General features: G+C 53.5%; 1 protein-coding gene across 10 annotated transcripts in view; it reads right to left on the bottom strand.

The window, feature by feature from the left end:
• Positions 1–15,011, bottom strand: part of OTOF (otoferlin) — a 206,911-nt gene that overhangs the window by 32,038 nt on the left and 159,862 nt on the right. For 4 of the 10 annotated variants that reach the window (XM_050948692.1, XM_050948691.1, XM_050948690.1 and 1 more), the window contains exons 27-32: positions 5,216–5,335; positions 4,625–4,786; positions 3,880–4,042; positions 2,907–3,037; positions 1,624–1,657; positions 289–413 (exon numbers count right to left, since the gene is read on the bottom strand). In XM_050948692.1, coding sequence (XP_050804649.1) covers positions 289–413; positions 1,624–1,657; positions 2,907–3,037; positions 3,880–4,042; positions 4,625–4,786; positions 5,216–5,335 — 735 coding nt within the window. Of the gene's footprint in view, positions 1–288; positions 421–1,623; positions 1,658–2,906; positions 3,038–3,879; positions 4,043–4,624; positions 4,787–5,215; positions 5,336–15,011 lie in introns of all 10 variants that reach the window. The other 6 variants (XM_050948699.1, XM_050948698.1, XM_050948697.1 and 3 more) reach the window with 3 other exon arrangements.

Genomic DNA, 15,011 nt, shown 5'->3' with positions numbered 1-15,011 from the left:
CAAAAGCCTCAGTATCTCATTGTCAGCTCCTATGCTTCCTCGTGGATAATGTGTGTGTCCATATCCTCTGCTGGGAGCTGCTCCAGAAATGCCCAACCTTTGCTTGTAGGGGCCAGATTCGCCGGGACCTCGGCATCGCTCTGGTGACACAAAGCAGCCAAGGTACCGGCGCCTGCCGGGGAATCTGGCCCTGAATGTTAACCGAGAAGATGAAATAGCCGCGCCTGGCAGTGTGAATTCTCCCATGGGCTGGACCCCATGCCCCCTCCCTCCCTGCCCTGCTCCTACCTCCTTCATAGTCTCAATGGAAGCAAAGTACTTGGACCACCAGTCCAGCATGCTTTCATCTGGCTCCTCCTCCTCGATCTCCTCTCCCCCTCCTTTCTTCTTCTTCTTTTTCTTTTCCTTCTCCTCTTCTGACTGCCAGGGTGGGCGGAGCACAGCAGAGGGGGAGAAAGAGCGAGAGAGAAATGTGGAGAGGCTGAAGGAGCCCTGCAGCCAAGATGGGGAACTAGATCCCCTCCCAACCCAGCCTGTGTACTGTTAGCTCAGGCAGGGGAAACCGAGGCACGGAGCAGTGACGTGACTCACCCAGTCACACAGGGAGTCAGCGGCAGCTTTGGCGCTGCACTTGGAGACCACAGGGCTGGCCCAGCCTTGGGACATTTTAGCTACTGCTCAGAGCCCAACTGCCAAGAGAGGAGCCCAAAGCGGCAGAGGTCCAACCCTGAGCTCAATCCCACGGGCGAAGTCTGAGGTGTTGGGAGTGGAGGTTTGGGTTGAGGCTCCTCGCTGCTCTGAACAGCATCCATTGCCAGCCCCCGCTCCCAGGCAGCCCCCAAGGGTCAAACGCCACCCGCAGCACTCCCGGGCCAGAGTCTCAGCCGGCGTCACTCCAGATTGCTCCACTGATGTCCACGGAGCCCGCTGAGGATCTGCTCTTCGCTAGGAGCTGGGTGGGTGGGTTTGGTGGCCAAACTTGGCCATCATAAGCCCATTTGGGGCTCCCATCCATTGGGGTCATGATGGCTCTGGGCTCGCCTCACCGTCTACCCCAGGGGTTCTCATACTTTTTCTCTCTGAGGCCCCCCCAACATGCTATAAAAACTCCACGGTCCCCCTGTGCCACAACAACTGGGTTTCTGCATATAAAAGCCAGGGCCACTAGTGGGTCACAAGCAGGGCAACTGCCTGGGACCCCATGCCACAGGGGCCACCACAAAGCTAGCCCAGGTGGCAGGGCTCAGGGCCCCGGGCTTCAGCCCCATGCAGTGGGGCTTTGGCTTTCTGCCCCGAGTCGCAAGCAAGTCTAATGTTGGTCCTGCTTGGGGGACCCCCTGAAATCTGCTCAGGGCCCCCCAGGGGACTCTGGACCCCTGGATGAGAACTACTGGTTTAACCCCATGGCTCCAGCTTTCACTGACACTGCTAGTTACAGATGTGCACAGATGTGCAGTCCAGTGCCCAGTGAATAGACAGGAAGGACTCCCTTGACGTCCATGGGCTGGGGGTCAGGCCCATGCTGCGTGCCCAGCTGACTTAGCTTCCTCGCATGCCCCATAGCAGCACCCCCAAAGCCAAGCAGCGAGGCAAGGGCAGGGCAAAGCCCAGCAAGCCCAGCACTTACCACGTCAACCTTCACCACTGCGTCCGAGTTCTGCCACATGGAAAGAGAGGGAATGGGGGAGAACAAACAGTTAGTGCAAATGCACAGCAGCGAGCGAGGATGCACCTCTGTGCTTTGCACACACATGCACGACACCCACCAAGCCACCCAGCTACAATGAGTTGGGAACAGAGACACACGACACACACACCAAAGAAATGAACAAGGCGTCTGGTGTCCTGAAATGAACAACTGCAATTACTAAAAGTGAACAGGCACAGACATCTCCAGGGAAGTTTGCAAGATGATTCATTGGGAGATGCTGCTTCTCCTGCTCTGCCAGTTAAATATCACAGGGCTAGATAGCAGGGTGATGGGCTCAGGAGAAATGCATGGATCCACAGAGCAGATGCAGGCATTTTCTTCTGCTTCAGCTTTGCATGTCGGTTTGTTATTGTAGGGTTGCTCATACATGCCAGGGTGGGGCACCCTTGTTTGTTATGTGCTGGGCTGTGGGTGCTGGTTGTTATTGTAGGGTTGCTGAGACGCGTACCCTGGTTTGTATGAGCGCTGAGCTGTGCGTGCTGGTTGTTATTGTAGGGTTGCTGAGGCGGGGTACCCCGGTTTGTATGAGTGCTGCGCTGTGGGTGCTGGTTGTTATTGTAGGGTTGCTGAGGCAGGTGCCCTGGTTTGTATGAGCGCTGCGCTGTGGGTGCTGGTTGTTATTGTAGGGCTGCTGAGGCGGGGTACCCCAGTTTGCATGAGTGCTGCGCTGTGCGTGCTGGTTGTTATTGTAGGGTTGCTGAGGCAGGGTACCCTGGTTTGTATGAGTGCTGCGCTGTGCGTGCTCGTTGTTACTGTAGGGTTGCTGAGGCGGGCACCCTGGTTTGTATGAGTGCTGCGCTGTGTGTGCTGGTCATTATTGTAGGGTTGCTGAGATGGGTACCCTGGTTTGTATGAGTGCTGCGCTGTGTGTGCTGGTCATTATTGTAGGGTTGCTGAGACGGGTACCCTGGTTTGTATGAGTGCTGCGCTGTGTGTGCTGGTTGTTACTCCTTGAAGCAGAATTACAATCTCTATGTGCTCTCATTCCCAGACGGGGGCTCTCTGTGCAGGTAGCACCATGTGCACCCTCCCAGGCCAGCGTGGGGCCAGCCTATGCCCTTCACTCAGGGCGTCAGTTTGGTTGCACGTCCCATCAGATGGGTGGCCCCTGCTTTGGGTGGAGCACCCCCGGGGGCTGTAGCTTTGCAAAGAAACACGCCGCTCAAGGAATGAGCTTGGCTGCTCAGATACTCACTGCCTCCAGCTTCACCATGGTCTCCATCTTCTTGATGGGCACCTCTGGTTCCATGTTGATGACAATTTCACCTGGGGGATGATAGCATGGGCCTCCGTTGGCCAGGGCCAAATAGCCATTGAGCAGTTTAGCTGGACAGAGGACAGAGAGAGAGAGGCAGAGAGGAGCCAGTGTAGAGGAGACCCAAAAAGACCGGGGAGCAGGAATGTGAGGGAGGGGGGTGATGGGGAAAAGAGATAAGAAACAGGAACGGTCCAGGGAACAAAAATCAGGGGCAAGGAAACACCTGCCCTCAAAGGAAAACGCAACACAGCCAGAGTCACTGTAGGAGAAGGGCCACTCGGTCGGCGCTCACATCTGCAATACCAGCTAGCACACGTGGATGAGTGGGAATTTCGTGCTGCAGCATGGAGCTGCAGGGACGGGCTGGGGTACGGGTGGCTTCTACGTACCCACAGCACTAGTGCCATGTGGATGGAGGCATCAGCCTCAGCCTTGGACTCTCTTTCGAGGCCCCTGTGCCCTCGCTATGGAGAAGCCTGTGTGGCTGCACAAGAGGTGGCCTTTGCCCCGCTAATCCCTGGGGTTATTTCTTCCTCATGCGGTGCCGTCGGCATACACAGAGCTCTCCAGGCACGGTCCCTGCCCGAGGGGATGCTGCGGCTGTCAGATACTGGGCCTGCACCGGTCCGGAGGTGGGCTTTGTTATCTGGGCCTGGGTGGGTTCCACAGGGATACTGACGCCTCAACCCACTGAGCAAGCCCCGGAATCTCCCACCCATCTGACCCCCATCCCTTGTCCTGACCTGACGCTCCCTCCCTGGAGCCCTGCCTGGCTCTTGCCTGCCCTCTGCTTAGTTAGGTGCTTTAATGAGCAGGAAACTCCACATCCTGTCTATCACTCTCTGCCCATCCCTGCCCTGTTCTGGGGCCGGGGGCCACACGCAGTCCAGGGAATCCGCCCTGCTGGTACCTGCAGTGTTCCAGTGCTGGGATTTCTTGTCTGGGGGCCGGTGGATGAACCTCCTCAGGGAGCTGACGGCGTGGGAGCCCACCAGTGTGTACCGGCCAAAGGCCCGGCAGTCCACCACCCGGATGTTCAGGGGTGGGTGGAGCAGCTCGTTCTCCGGGAGGTCCTGGAAGGGAATGGGTCCCCGTCGTAGGGGGTTGTGGGTTATTTTGGGGGAGGCTCAGACCAGGGTCCCATCGGAGGGTGAATGCTAAGTCAGTTTCCTTCCCCAGCCAAGCAGGACTCACTCCCGTCGGGGGAAAGGCAGCCCTCAAGCGACCGCCTCGGCAGGGGAGAAGGGGATTGCTTTCCAGTGGGGGAGAGCGCAGGGCCCCGAACCACGCGGGAGTGGGATGGGCCCTATTAATCGGCCTACATTAATAGAGGCCCTTCGTGACACGGTGCTGCGCCAGCACTGCCGAGCACAGCCCCGCAGCCCTATAGGCCCAGAGGGGAAACCAAGGCAGAGAGGGTCAGTGACTTGCCCATGACCACCCAGGGAGTCGCTGCCTGAGTCAGGGTAAGAACTCAGGAGGCAGTTGGATCCCAGCCCACTAGCCCCCCAACCCAGACCAGCTGCTCCTGCTGGCCCCCTCCCCCATGGGGCTCCCACCCCTGGCCCTGCTCAGGAGGGGTAAGAATGGCCTCTCCCGGCCAGGCAGGGCTCAGCTATCCCCCTCCCCACTGCCCTGGAGCAGGCCCAACTCACCACTTCAAACCACTTGACCAGGGTGCTGAAGTTGGGGTTTTTCTTGTAGTTCTGGATCAGAGCCGACTGAACGCCCTTGCCGGCGCACTCGATGTCCACCCGGGGCCGGTCCACCTGGGCCAGGTTCACCCGCTTCAGGTCCCGCAGGCCCCAGAACAGGATCTGGGTCGAAGGGAAGGCGCTGAGGTGAGGAGCTGAGAGCCGCCCACGGCCTGTGTCTGACAGACGTGGCACCGGGAGCCCAGGGTAAAGGGCCTTGGTGTGATATCGGCTGGGGACACCAAGCCTCGGGCTGCCTGTGCCTGGCTGAGAGCCTCCGCCTCTGACATCCGGCAGCTGAGCAAACTTCCCTGCCCTCTAGCCGTGCCAGGATACCCCAGCACTGAGTCTGGACCCCGCCCCAGATATTATAGTGGGCTCTCCTAAGCACCCCCGGTGCCACCCGAAACAGCCCCACGTGGCCTCTGCCATGCAGTTCGGACGTGGCCATTTGTGTTGTTTATTGACACCACTGTGAGCCCAGACACCGAAAGCCAGCGACCCAGGAAGCAGCTGGGGCCTGCGGATGAGCAGCATCCCCAGGGTTGTTACCTCCACTCTGTATTTACTCAGCACAGGTCGGATCCCCAGGGGCACTGGCAGGATGGGACCCTGCTCCGTGTCCGTCGGCCCATCGATTGGAGGCAGGTCCGACTTGCCAGCCGGGCCGATCTGGAAGAGACACGACACCAATTAGGAGCCGCTCCACCGAAACGCCTCGTGAGCGTCCGGTCAGCGCCTCCTTCACCGGTTCCCCCATGCCCGGTCGGGACAGGAGGGTTTTACGTTCCTGCATTCACTCCTCAGGGATTATTGCACCACGCCCAGATGACTGACACCCCCCCAAGTGAGGAGCACTGAAGCGATGACGTTCAGCTCCAAGATACCCCGTCCTGGCAGACATGCAGCTAAAACCCCGCCAGGCAGCTACCCGGCATGGTGCCAGGAGACACGCTCCTGCACTCACAGGGCTGCACCCCCAACGGAGGTGATTGGCCCCCGGCGGGCTCTCAAATCTGGGACTCTCATGGGTGAAAGAGGCAGCTCTGCTGTTTGAGCTCCAGGAGACGCGCCCGTTGGCACCTGTCATGATAGACTCATAGACTCATAGACTCTAGGACTGGAAGGGACCTCGAGAGGTCATCGAGTCCAGTCCCCTGCCCTCATGGCAGGACCAAATACTGTCTAGACCATCCCTAATAGACATTTATCTAACCTACTCTTAAATAGCTCCAGAGATGGAGATTCCACAACTTTCCTAGGCAATCTATTCCAGTGTTTAACTACCCTGACAGTTAGGAACTTTTTCCTAATATCCAACCTAAATCTCCCTTGCTGCAGTTTAAGCCCATTGCTTCTTGTTCTATCATTGGAGGCTAAGGTGAACAAGTTTTCTCCCTCCTCCTGATGACACCCTTTTAGATACCTGAAAACTGCTATCATGTCCCCTCTCAGTCTTCTCTTTTCCAAACTAAACAAACCCAATTCCTTCAGCCTTCCTTCATAGGTCATGTTCTCAAGACCTTTAATCATTCTTGTTGCTCTTCTCTGGACCCTCTCCAATTTCTCCACATCTTTCTTGAAATGCGGTGCCCAGAACTGGACACAATATTCCAGTTGAGGCCTAACCAGCGCAGAGTAGAGCGGAAGAATGACTTCTCGTGTCTTGTTTACAACATACCTGTTAATGCATCCCAGAATCACGTTTGCTTTTTTTGCAACAGTATCACACTGTTGACTCATATTTAGCTTGTGGTCCACTATGACCCCTAGATCTCTTTCTGCCATACTCCTTCCTAGACAGTCTCTTCCCATTCTGTACGTGTGAAACTGATTGTTCCTTCCTAAGTGGAGCACTTTGCATTTGTCTTTATTGAACTTCATCCTGTTTACCTCAGACCATTTCTCCAATTTGTTCAGATCATTTTGAATTTTGACCCTGTCCTCCAAAGCAGTTGCAATCCCTCCCAGTTTGGTATCGTCCGCAAACTTAATAAGCGTACTTTCTATGCCAGCATCTAAATTGTTGATGAAAATATTGAACAGAGCCGGTCCCAAAACAGACCCCTGCGGAACCCCACTTGTTATACCTTTCCAGCAGGATTGGGAGCCATTAATAACTACTCTCTGAGTACGGTTCTCCAGCCAGTTATGCACCCACCTTATAGTAGCCCCATCTAAATTGTACTTTCCTAGTTTATCTATAAGAATATCATGCAAGACCGTATCAAATGGCTTACTCAAGTCTAGGTATATAACATCCGCCGCTTCTCCCTTATCCACAAGGCTCGTTATCCTATCAAAGAATGCTATCAGATTAGTTTGACACGATTTGTTCTTTACAAATGTAAGCAGAGTCAGGATAAGCTCTACCCTGACATCTGGTAGAAAGAATGTCAGAGAGTTTATTTGCATAGGCACGCCCACCCTATCCCAGACTGCTGAGCAGTGGGACTGCTTGGTGACAAATGACTCACCCTCAGTTGGGTGGTACTTGCTAGACATGGGACATGGGTTCCAAAACTCAGTGAAGTGGAGAGGCTGGGGACAGGTATCTGTGCCTGGTGGTGCAGTCGCCTTGTGGAGCCAGAAGCACCAGTTCCACCCCCTCCTCTCTCCACTGTGGAATGTCAGAGTTGATTTTTTTATTCCCTCAAGAATCTAAATACAGGTTGCTGAGCTGAACTCACTTTGGGCTAATGGTGCACTAGCACTGGGGCTCCCCCACTAAGAGCTGAGATCACTAAGAGTTGAAATCACAAAAAAGCTGAAATGACTGAGCTGAGAGCACTGAGCATTGTGCTAGCTAGTGGGGGAGCCTGAAGATATGCTGTGGAACAGAGCAGCTGGCGGAGTGGAGCAGTTGCGGGGACGGCTGGAGCGGATCACAGGACAGCTGGGGGCAGCAGAGCGGAGTAGCTGTGGGACGGGTGGAGCGGCCCACAGAGTGAGCGGAGCCGAGCAGTTTTGCAGAGCAGCTCATGGAGCAGAGCAGCTGGTGGAGCGGAGCAGTTCCTGAGGACGGCTGGAGGAGCAGAGTGGAGCGGCTGGTGAAGCGCAGCAGTTCGTGGAGAAGGCGGAAGCAGAACCCACGGAGAGGCAGGGCAGTTGGCCCTGGACCACGTAAGGTGCCCCTTTCTACCCAGGCTAGGGGGAGGGACCTCTACAGATAGACTCTCGAACCCTGGGGTGGCATTGACCAGAGACTTTTGGGTTGTTGGACTTTGGGGTGATTGGACTTAAAACCCTAAGCGGAAAAAGGACAGTGCCAAACGTACTTGGAGGTGGGTTTTTGTTTATGGTTTGTGTTATAACCCTGTTTGTGGTGTTTCTCCAATGGGATGCCGCATTGATTCCTTCCTTTATTAAAAAAGATTTTGCTACACTCAGACTCCGTGCTTGCGAGAGGGGAAGTATGGCCTCCTAGAGGCGCCCAGGGGGGTGTGGTATGTGAGTGTCCCAGGTCACTGGGTGGGGGCTCGAGCCGGTTATGCATTGTGTTACTGAAACGGAACCCCTGGATACTGAACCCGGCCCTTGTTGCTGCCAACTAGAGGGGCAGAAGGGTTACATTTTTGGGGGCTCGTCCGGGATCCCTGGGTCAGTACCCCTCGCAAGCACTTGTTGAGTGTTCCACTGTATTGGGAAATAATTATGTTTATATTTTGAGGAAACTACTGTTTGTATAATGGCTAATATGTCGGGTTTGTTGGGCCCCAGTCCTGCAGCCTCTAGCTCAGGGGCGGCAGACTCAGCCTATGATTGGGCAAAAGCACTGGGGCATATATTGGAAAAGATTGTGTTGGCCTATGCTACGTTGAACTCTTGTCGTAAGTTAAGGTTATTTGATGGGGAAGAGGAGTTTGAACTCTGGTCGGAGCATACTACTGAAATGCTGCGGGAGTGGGCCGTACCCGATGTAGAAAAGCGACGATGTCTAATAGAGAGCCTTAGTGGCCCAGCATTAGATGTAATTCGCACCCTGAAGCTCACTGACCCTGAGGTCAGTGTGAAGGACTGCCTAGAGGCCCTTGATAATACCTTTGGGAGCGTAGAGGGCCCTGAGGACAGTTACTGTAAATTCATTAATTCCCGACAGCAAAGGGGTGAGAAAATTTCAGCCTATATACAGAGGCTGGAGAGACTACTTCAGAGAGCTGTTATGAGGGGAGCAGTGACTGCTGAGCAGATGGATCAGACCAGACTGGCTCAAGTTGTAAGAGGGACTCAGTATCGGAACCCAATCCTACTTCATCTCCGACTAAGAGAACAGCAGGAACATCCCCCAAGTTACTCCCAGCTGATAAAGGAGGTCAGGGAAGAAGAAGAAAGGCAGGCAGCCAGCGAGTGTTGGGAAGCCCAAACATTGGAACGAGCCAGTACGACGCCACCGCCAATGGCCAGTGTACTGATGGTGAGCACCACAGAGGAACTTGCCCAACAAATGCAGGTCCTGACAGAACGGATAGCTGAGCTGCAAAGCATCATTGACCAAGCTAAGACTTCCCGGAATAAGGAGCCTCAGACTGTGATGATAGAGAAGTCAGTATCTAGAGTCACCGTCCCACCTCGCCGAATGGAGAAAGGACACTTCTTTTGCTACCGGTGTGGTCAGGATGGGCACAGTGCTGCTAACTGCCATAAGGAAGAGAACCCCTCCTTAGTGTATGAAAAGCTGAGGATCAGTTGGGAGAGATCCAGTAGCTGCCAGAAGGTCCGGGGACGGAGACCACCTAGGCCTAGAGGATTTGAAGATTCCCCCAGAAGAGACCAACCAGCTGGGATCCCTGCAGGACTGATAGGGCCTCGAGCAGAGGTCATGGTGAGGATTGAAGGGGCGGAGTGTAAAGCCGTGTTTGACACTGGATCTCAAGTGACTATTATATTTCAGTCATTCTACCAACAGATGCTTAGGCACCTGCCCATACAGCCACTGACTGGCATTGGTCTGTGTGGCCTCAGCATGGATGAATACCCTTATCAGGGCTATGTCATAGTACACCTGGAATTCCCAGAAGAGATTGCTGGGGTAAGACAGGAGGTGGACACTGCTGCTTTAATATGCCCTGACCCCAAAGGAGCCTCTGGTGTGTCTGTGCTAATAGGGACCAACTCCAGCCTCTTTAGGATACTGGCCGATTACTGCAGACAGCAAGCAGGAGACCAATATCTGAATACCTTGGTGATACACACACACTGTGCCGAGGCTTACAGAAAAATTGAGGACACGAGAAAAGTGATGCCTGATTTGCCAGTCGGAGCACTGAGGTATGCGGGCCCGGTCCCTTTAGTGGTGCCTGCCATGTCAGAAAAGGAGGTGATTGTCAGGAGTACCTGCCTAAAAGGCAGTAAGGGAACATTAGCTGTGGTAGAGCAGCCAACCAAGGGAGGGCTCCCAGAAGGAGTGCTGGTTCTCAGCGGAGTCATAACCCTACCTACTGAAGCCCAGGAGGAGGTGACGATACTGGTTGCTAATGAAACACGCCGTGATGTGTTTGTAAAACCAGGGCAGAAGATTGCAGACATTTTTGAGCCTGAAAGCGTTGTGAGACCCCAGTGTGAAGCTGAAGTTCCAATGATAGATCCTGCGAAGTTTGACTTCGGGGACTCACCACTGTCTGAGGAGTGGAAGGATCGCCTGAGGAAGAAGCTTTGCGAGAGATCCAAGGTGTTCTCACTACATGAGTGGGACGTGGGATGTGCAAAGGGAGTGGAACACCATATCAGGCTACAAGATCCCCGACCCTTCAGGGAGAGGTCTAGGAGGATTGCCCTCTCTGAGATGGAAGACGTGCGCCATCATCTTCAAGAGCTGATCGCGAATGGTATCATCACAGAGTCACGAAGCCCCTATGCCTCACCCATTGTGGTCGTTCATAAGAAGAGTGGAAAAATCCGGATGTGTATTGACTACCGCACCCTAAACAGGCGCACTACAGTTGATCAGTACACCATGCCTCGAGTACAAGATGCCTTGGACTGTTTGCTGGGTAGTCAGTGGTTCTCTGTGTTGGATCTTCGGAGTGGATACTACCAGATCCCTCTGGGAGAAGAGGATAAGGAGAAGACAGCCTTCATCTGCCCATTAGGGTTTTATCAGTTCGAACGCATGCCCCAAGGGATTTCTGGAGCACCTGCCACATTTCAACGTCTTATGGAAAAAGTCGTGGGAGACATGAATTTACTGCAGGTGTTAGTTTACTTGGATGACCTGATTGTGTTTGGAAGAACCCTGGAGGAACATGAAGAAAGACTTCTTAAAGTGCTCGACAGGTTGGAGGCATACGGTTTGAAGCTTTCAATTGATAAATGCCAGTTCTGCCAAACCTCAGTGAAGTATGTAGGTCACATCGTGTCCCAAGAGGGTGTGAGTACTGACCCCGATAAAATAGAAGCACTCACTACCTGGCCACGTCCCATTAACTACAGAGAACTCAAGACCTTTCTTGGATTTAGTGGTTACTACCGCAGATTTGTGAAGAACTATGCTACGATTGTAAAACCTCTGAATGATCTTACCAGGGGATACCAGTCCAACAAGAACAAATCTAAGACCCAGAATAAGCGGAGGCCTCCAAAGCCGCCTTTGCAGAGACACTATGGCCCCTTCGAACCATTTGGGCCGCGGTGGGATGAAAGATGTGAGAGAGCTTTTCGGGAAATCATTACTCGCTTAACTCATGCTCCCGTCCTAGTCTTTGCTGACCCAAGCAAACCGTTTATCCTGCATACTGATGCCAGTTTGGAGGGTCTGGGAGCAGTACTGTATCAGGAAGTGGAAGGCAAACGCAAACCGGTAGCCTTTGCCAGCCGAGGACTGTCTGACAGTGAAACTCGCTACCCCATCCACAAGCTGGAGTTCTTGGCCTTGAAATGGGCCATCACTGAGAAATTTCGAGACTACTTGTACGGTGCTCAGTTCCAGGTGTGGACAGACAACAACCCACTGACCTATGTGTTAACAAGTGCTAAATTGGATGCTACAGGCCAGAGATAGGTGGCCGCCTTGGCTAGCTATGAGTTCAGCATTCAATACCGATCAGGGAGGAGCAATGTAGATGCAGATGCCTTGTCCAGACGTCCGCAGGCACCTGATGTTGCTGTGATACCCACGGATGGCGTGAGAGCTATTTGCAGTGTGAGTCGCCGAGAGCCGGAGGCTCCTGAGAGCCTTCATGGATGTGTTGCTGAAGCTTTGGGCCTACCCCTGAAGGCGTGCCTTCTGCTTCAGTGAACTATATTGCTTTGGACCAATCTCCCTTGCCCATGCTCAATACGGCTGACTGGCAAGAGGCCCAACTACAAGATGCTGACATTCGTGATACACTACTTGCCAAAAGAGAGGGGCGAGGCCCAGCTGAGGTTGTCCCACCTACCCCAGAGGGCAAACTACTATTGAGAGAATGGACCAAACTAAAACTGATTCAGGGAGTGCTACACCGCACGACCACAGACCCTCTACAAAAGCAACGGAATCAACTAGTGCTGCCAAAAGATTACAGAGCCCTGGCCATGAGGGCCCTGCATGATGACTTTGGACATTTAGGGATGGAGAGGACCCTGGAACTTATCCACAGTAGATTCTATTGGCCACGGATGGCTGAAGATGTTCGCCGGAAATGTGAGACCTGCGCGCGATGTGTGCAAAGGAAAACTGCCCACGAGGGCTGCATATCTGAAGAACATCACCAGCAACAAACCTCTGGAGCTGGTTTGCATTGATTTCTTGTCTTTAGAAGTGGACAAAAGGAATATTGGGAACATCTTAGTAGTGACCGACCATTACACGCGATATGCGCAGGCATATCCCACACATGATCAGAAGGCCACTACCGTCGCTCGAGTACTGTGGGAAAAATATTTCTCAGTTTATGGATTCCCAGCCCGGATACACTCGGATCAGGGATGAGACTTTGAGAGTCACCTTCTGAAGGAGGTGCTGAGGATAGCAGGAATTAAAAAGTCAAGGACAACGCCTTATCACCCACAGGGTGACCCTCAGCCAGAGAGGTTCAACCGAACCCTGTTAGATATGTTAGGGACTTTGCGGCCAGAGCAGAAGGCAACCTGGAGCCAACATGTCGCATTTCTAGTGCACGCCTACAACGCCACAAAGAACGACGCTACGGGAGTCACCCCATATCTCTTAATGTTTGGGCGAGAACCAAGATTACCCATAGACCTGTGCTTTGGTGTATCCGAGGATGGAGATAGCTATGAAACTCACCAGCAATATCTATCCCGTCTACGAGAAAAGCTGCGGGATGCTTATCACTTAGCTACATCTGCAGCTCAGAAGAATGCAGGCCGCAACAAACATCGATATGATGCTAGGGTACGTCTGCAAGAGCTCCAGCCAGGGGACAGAGTCCTGCTGAGAAATTTGGGTATTGCTGGCAAACACAAGATAGCTGACAGATGGAAGGCAATACCTTACTTAGTGATGGAAAAGCTAGGAGACCTGCCGGTCTACAAGATAAAACCTGAAGAGGGTCCAGGGCAGACCAAAACCGTGCATAGAAACCTTTTGCTCCCTGTGGGAGAATTGGTAGGCAGCCCTTATGAGATGGGCCACAACAGGGCAACTGGGCAGAACAAAGGTGCTGTACCAAAGCCGCCTTCCAATGTGGACAGCCGGCCTCCTGCAGCTAACCTACCCCTACTCGGCACATCTGACAGTGAGTCTGAGGAGGAAGACACAACCATGGTGTATCCTGGGATGAAGACAAGATTTCAGTCTCGATCCGCTGAATCAGAAGAGAGCACATCCTCTTCCGCCCTAAACCCTATGGCAGAAGTATTTAGGCCCATTCCTGACATCCCTGAGCCACTGGTGGGACCCCCGTGTAATGACTTACACAGGCTATTGGACAATGGTGACATACAGATGGAGGATGTCCAGAGCACCTGCGACCCTCCACTGTTAGAACTAGAAATGCAGGAGCCTATGCCAGTATCTGAGGGGAACTCACAGGAAACCTCCCCATCCGGTACTCAAGAGGATGTCCCCCCTACCATAGCAACAGAGATTCTTAATAGGCGAGACAGGGTAATAAGACCAGTGAAACGGTTAACTTACGATGCACCTGGGGTGATTAGTGAGGAGCCTATACATTTAGCACACAGGTTTGTGAAAGCTAAAGTGGGCTATCTAATGCCTTTTGGAGGGGACCAATAAGTTGGTATAGTAGGGAATGTGATTTGTCGGGACGACAAATTCTTGGCTGGGGGAAGGATGTAAGCAGAGTCAGGATAAGCTCTACCCTGACATCTGGTGGAAAGAATGTCAGAGAGTTTATTTGCATAGGCACGCCTACCCTATCCCAGACTGCTGAGCGGTGGGACTGCTTGGTGACAAATGACTCACCCTCAGTTGGGTGGTACTTGCTAGACATGGGACATGGGTTCCAAAACCCAGTGAAGTAGAGAGGCTGGGGACAGGTATCTGTGCCTGGTGGTGCAGGCTCCTTGTGGAGCCAGAAGCACCAGTTACACTCCCTCCTCTCTCCACTGTGGAATGTCAGAGTTGATTTTTTTATTCCCTCAAGAATCTAAATACAGGTGACTGAGCTGAACTCACTTTGGGCTAATGGTGCACTAGCACTGGGGCTCCCCCACTAAGAGCTGAGATCACTAAGAGTTGAAATCACAAAAAAGCTGAAATGACTGAGCTGAGAGCACTGAGCATTGTGCTAGCTAGTGGGGGAGCCTGAAGATATGCTGTGGAACAGAGCAGCTGGCGGAGTGGAGCAGTTGCGGGGACGGCTGGAGCGGATCACAGGACAGCTGGGGGCAGCAGAGCGGAGTAGCTGTGGGACGGGTGGAGCGGCCCACAGAGTGAGCGGAGCCGAGCAGTTTTGCAGAGCAGCTCATGGAGCAGAGCAGCTGGTGGAGCGGAGCAGTTCCTGAGGACGGCTGGAGGAGCAGAGTGGAGCGGCTGGTGAAGCGCAGCAGTTCGTGGAGAAGGCGGAAGCAGAACCCACGGAGAGGCAGGGCAGTTGGCCCTGGACCACGTAAGGTGCCCCTTTCTACCCAGGCTAGGGGGAGGGACCTCTACAGATAGACTCTCGAACCCTGGGGTGGCATTGACCAGAGACTTTTGGGTTGTTGGACTTTCGGGTGATTGGACTTAAAACCCTAAGCGGAAAAAGGACAGTGCCAAACGTACTTGGAGGTGGGTTTTTGTTTATGGTTTGTGTTATAACCCTGTTTGTGGTGTTTCTCCAATGGGATGCCGCATTGATTCCTTCCTTTATTAAAAAAGATTTTGCTACACTCAGACTCCGTGCTTGCGAGAGGGGAAGTATGGCCTCCTAGAGGTGCCCAGGGGGGTGTGGTATGTGAGTGT

Source organism: Gopherus flavomarginatus, chromosome 4 (genome assembly GCF_025201925.1).
Source record: "Gopherus flavomarginatus isolate rGopFla2 chromosome 4, rGopFla2.mat.asm, whole genome shotgun sequence".
NCBI classification, from domain to species: domain Eukaryota; kingdom Metazoa; phylum Chordata; order Testudines; family Testudinidae; genus Gopherus; species Gopherus flavomarginatus.
This window is presented reverse-complemented; position numbering and strand designations above follow the sequence as displayed.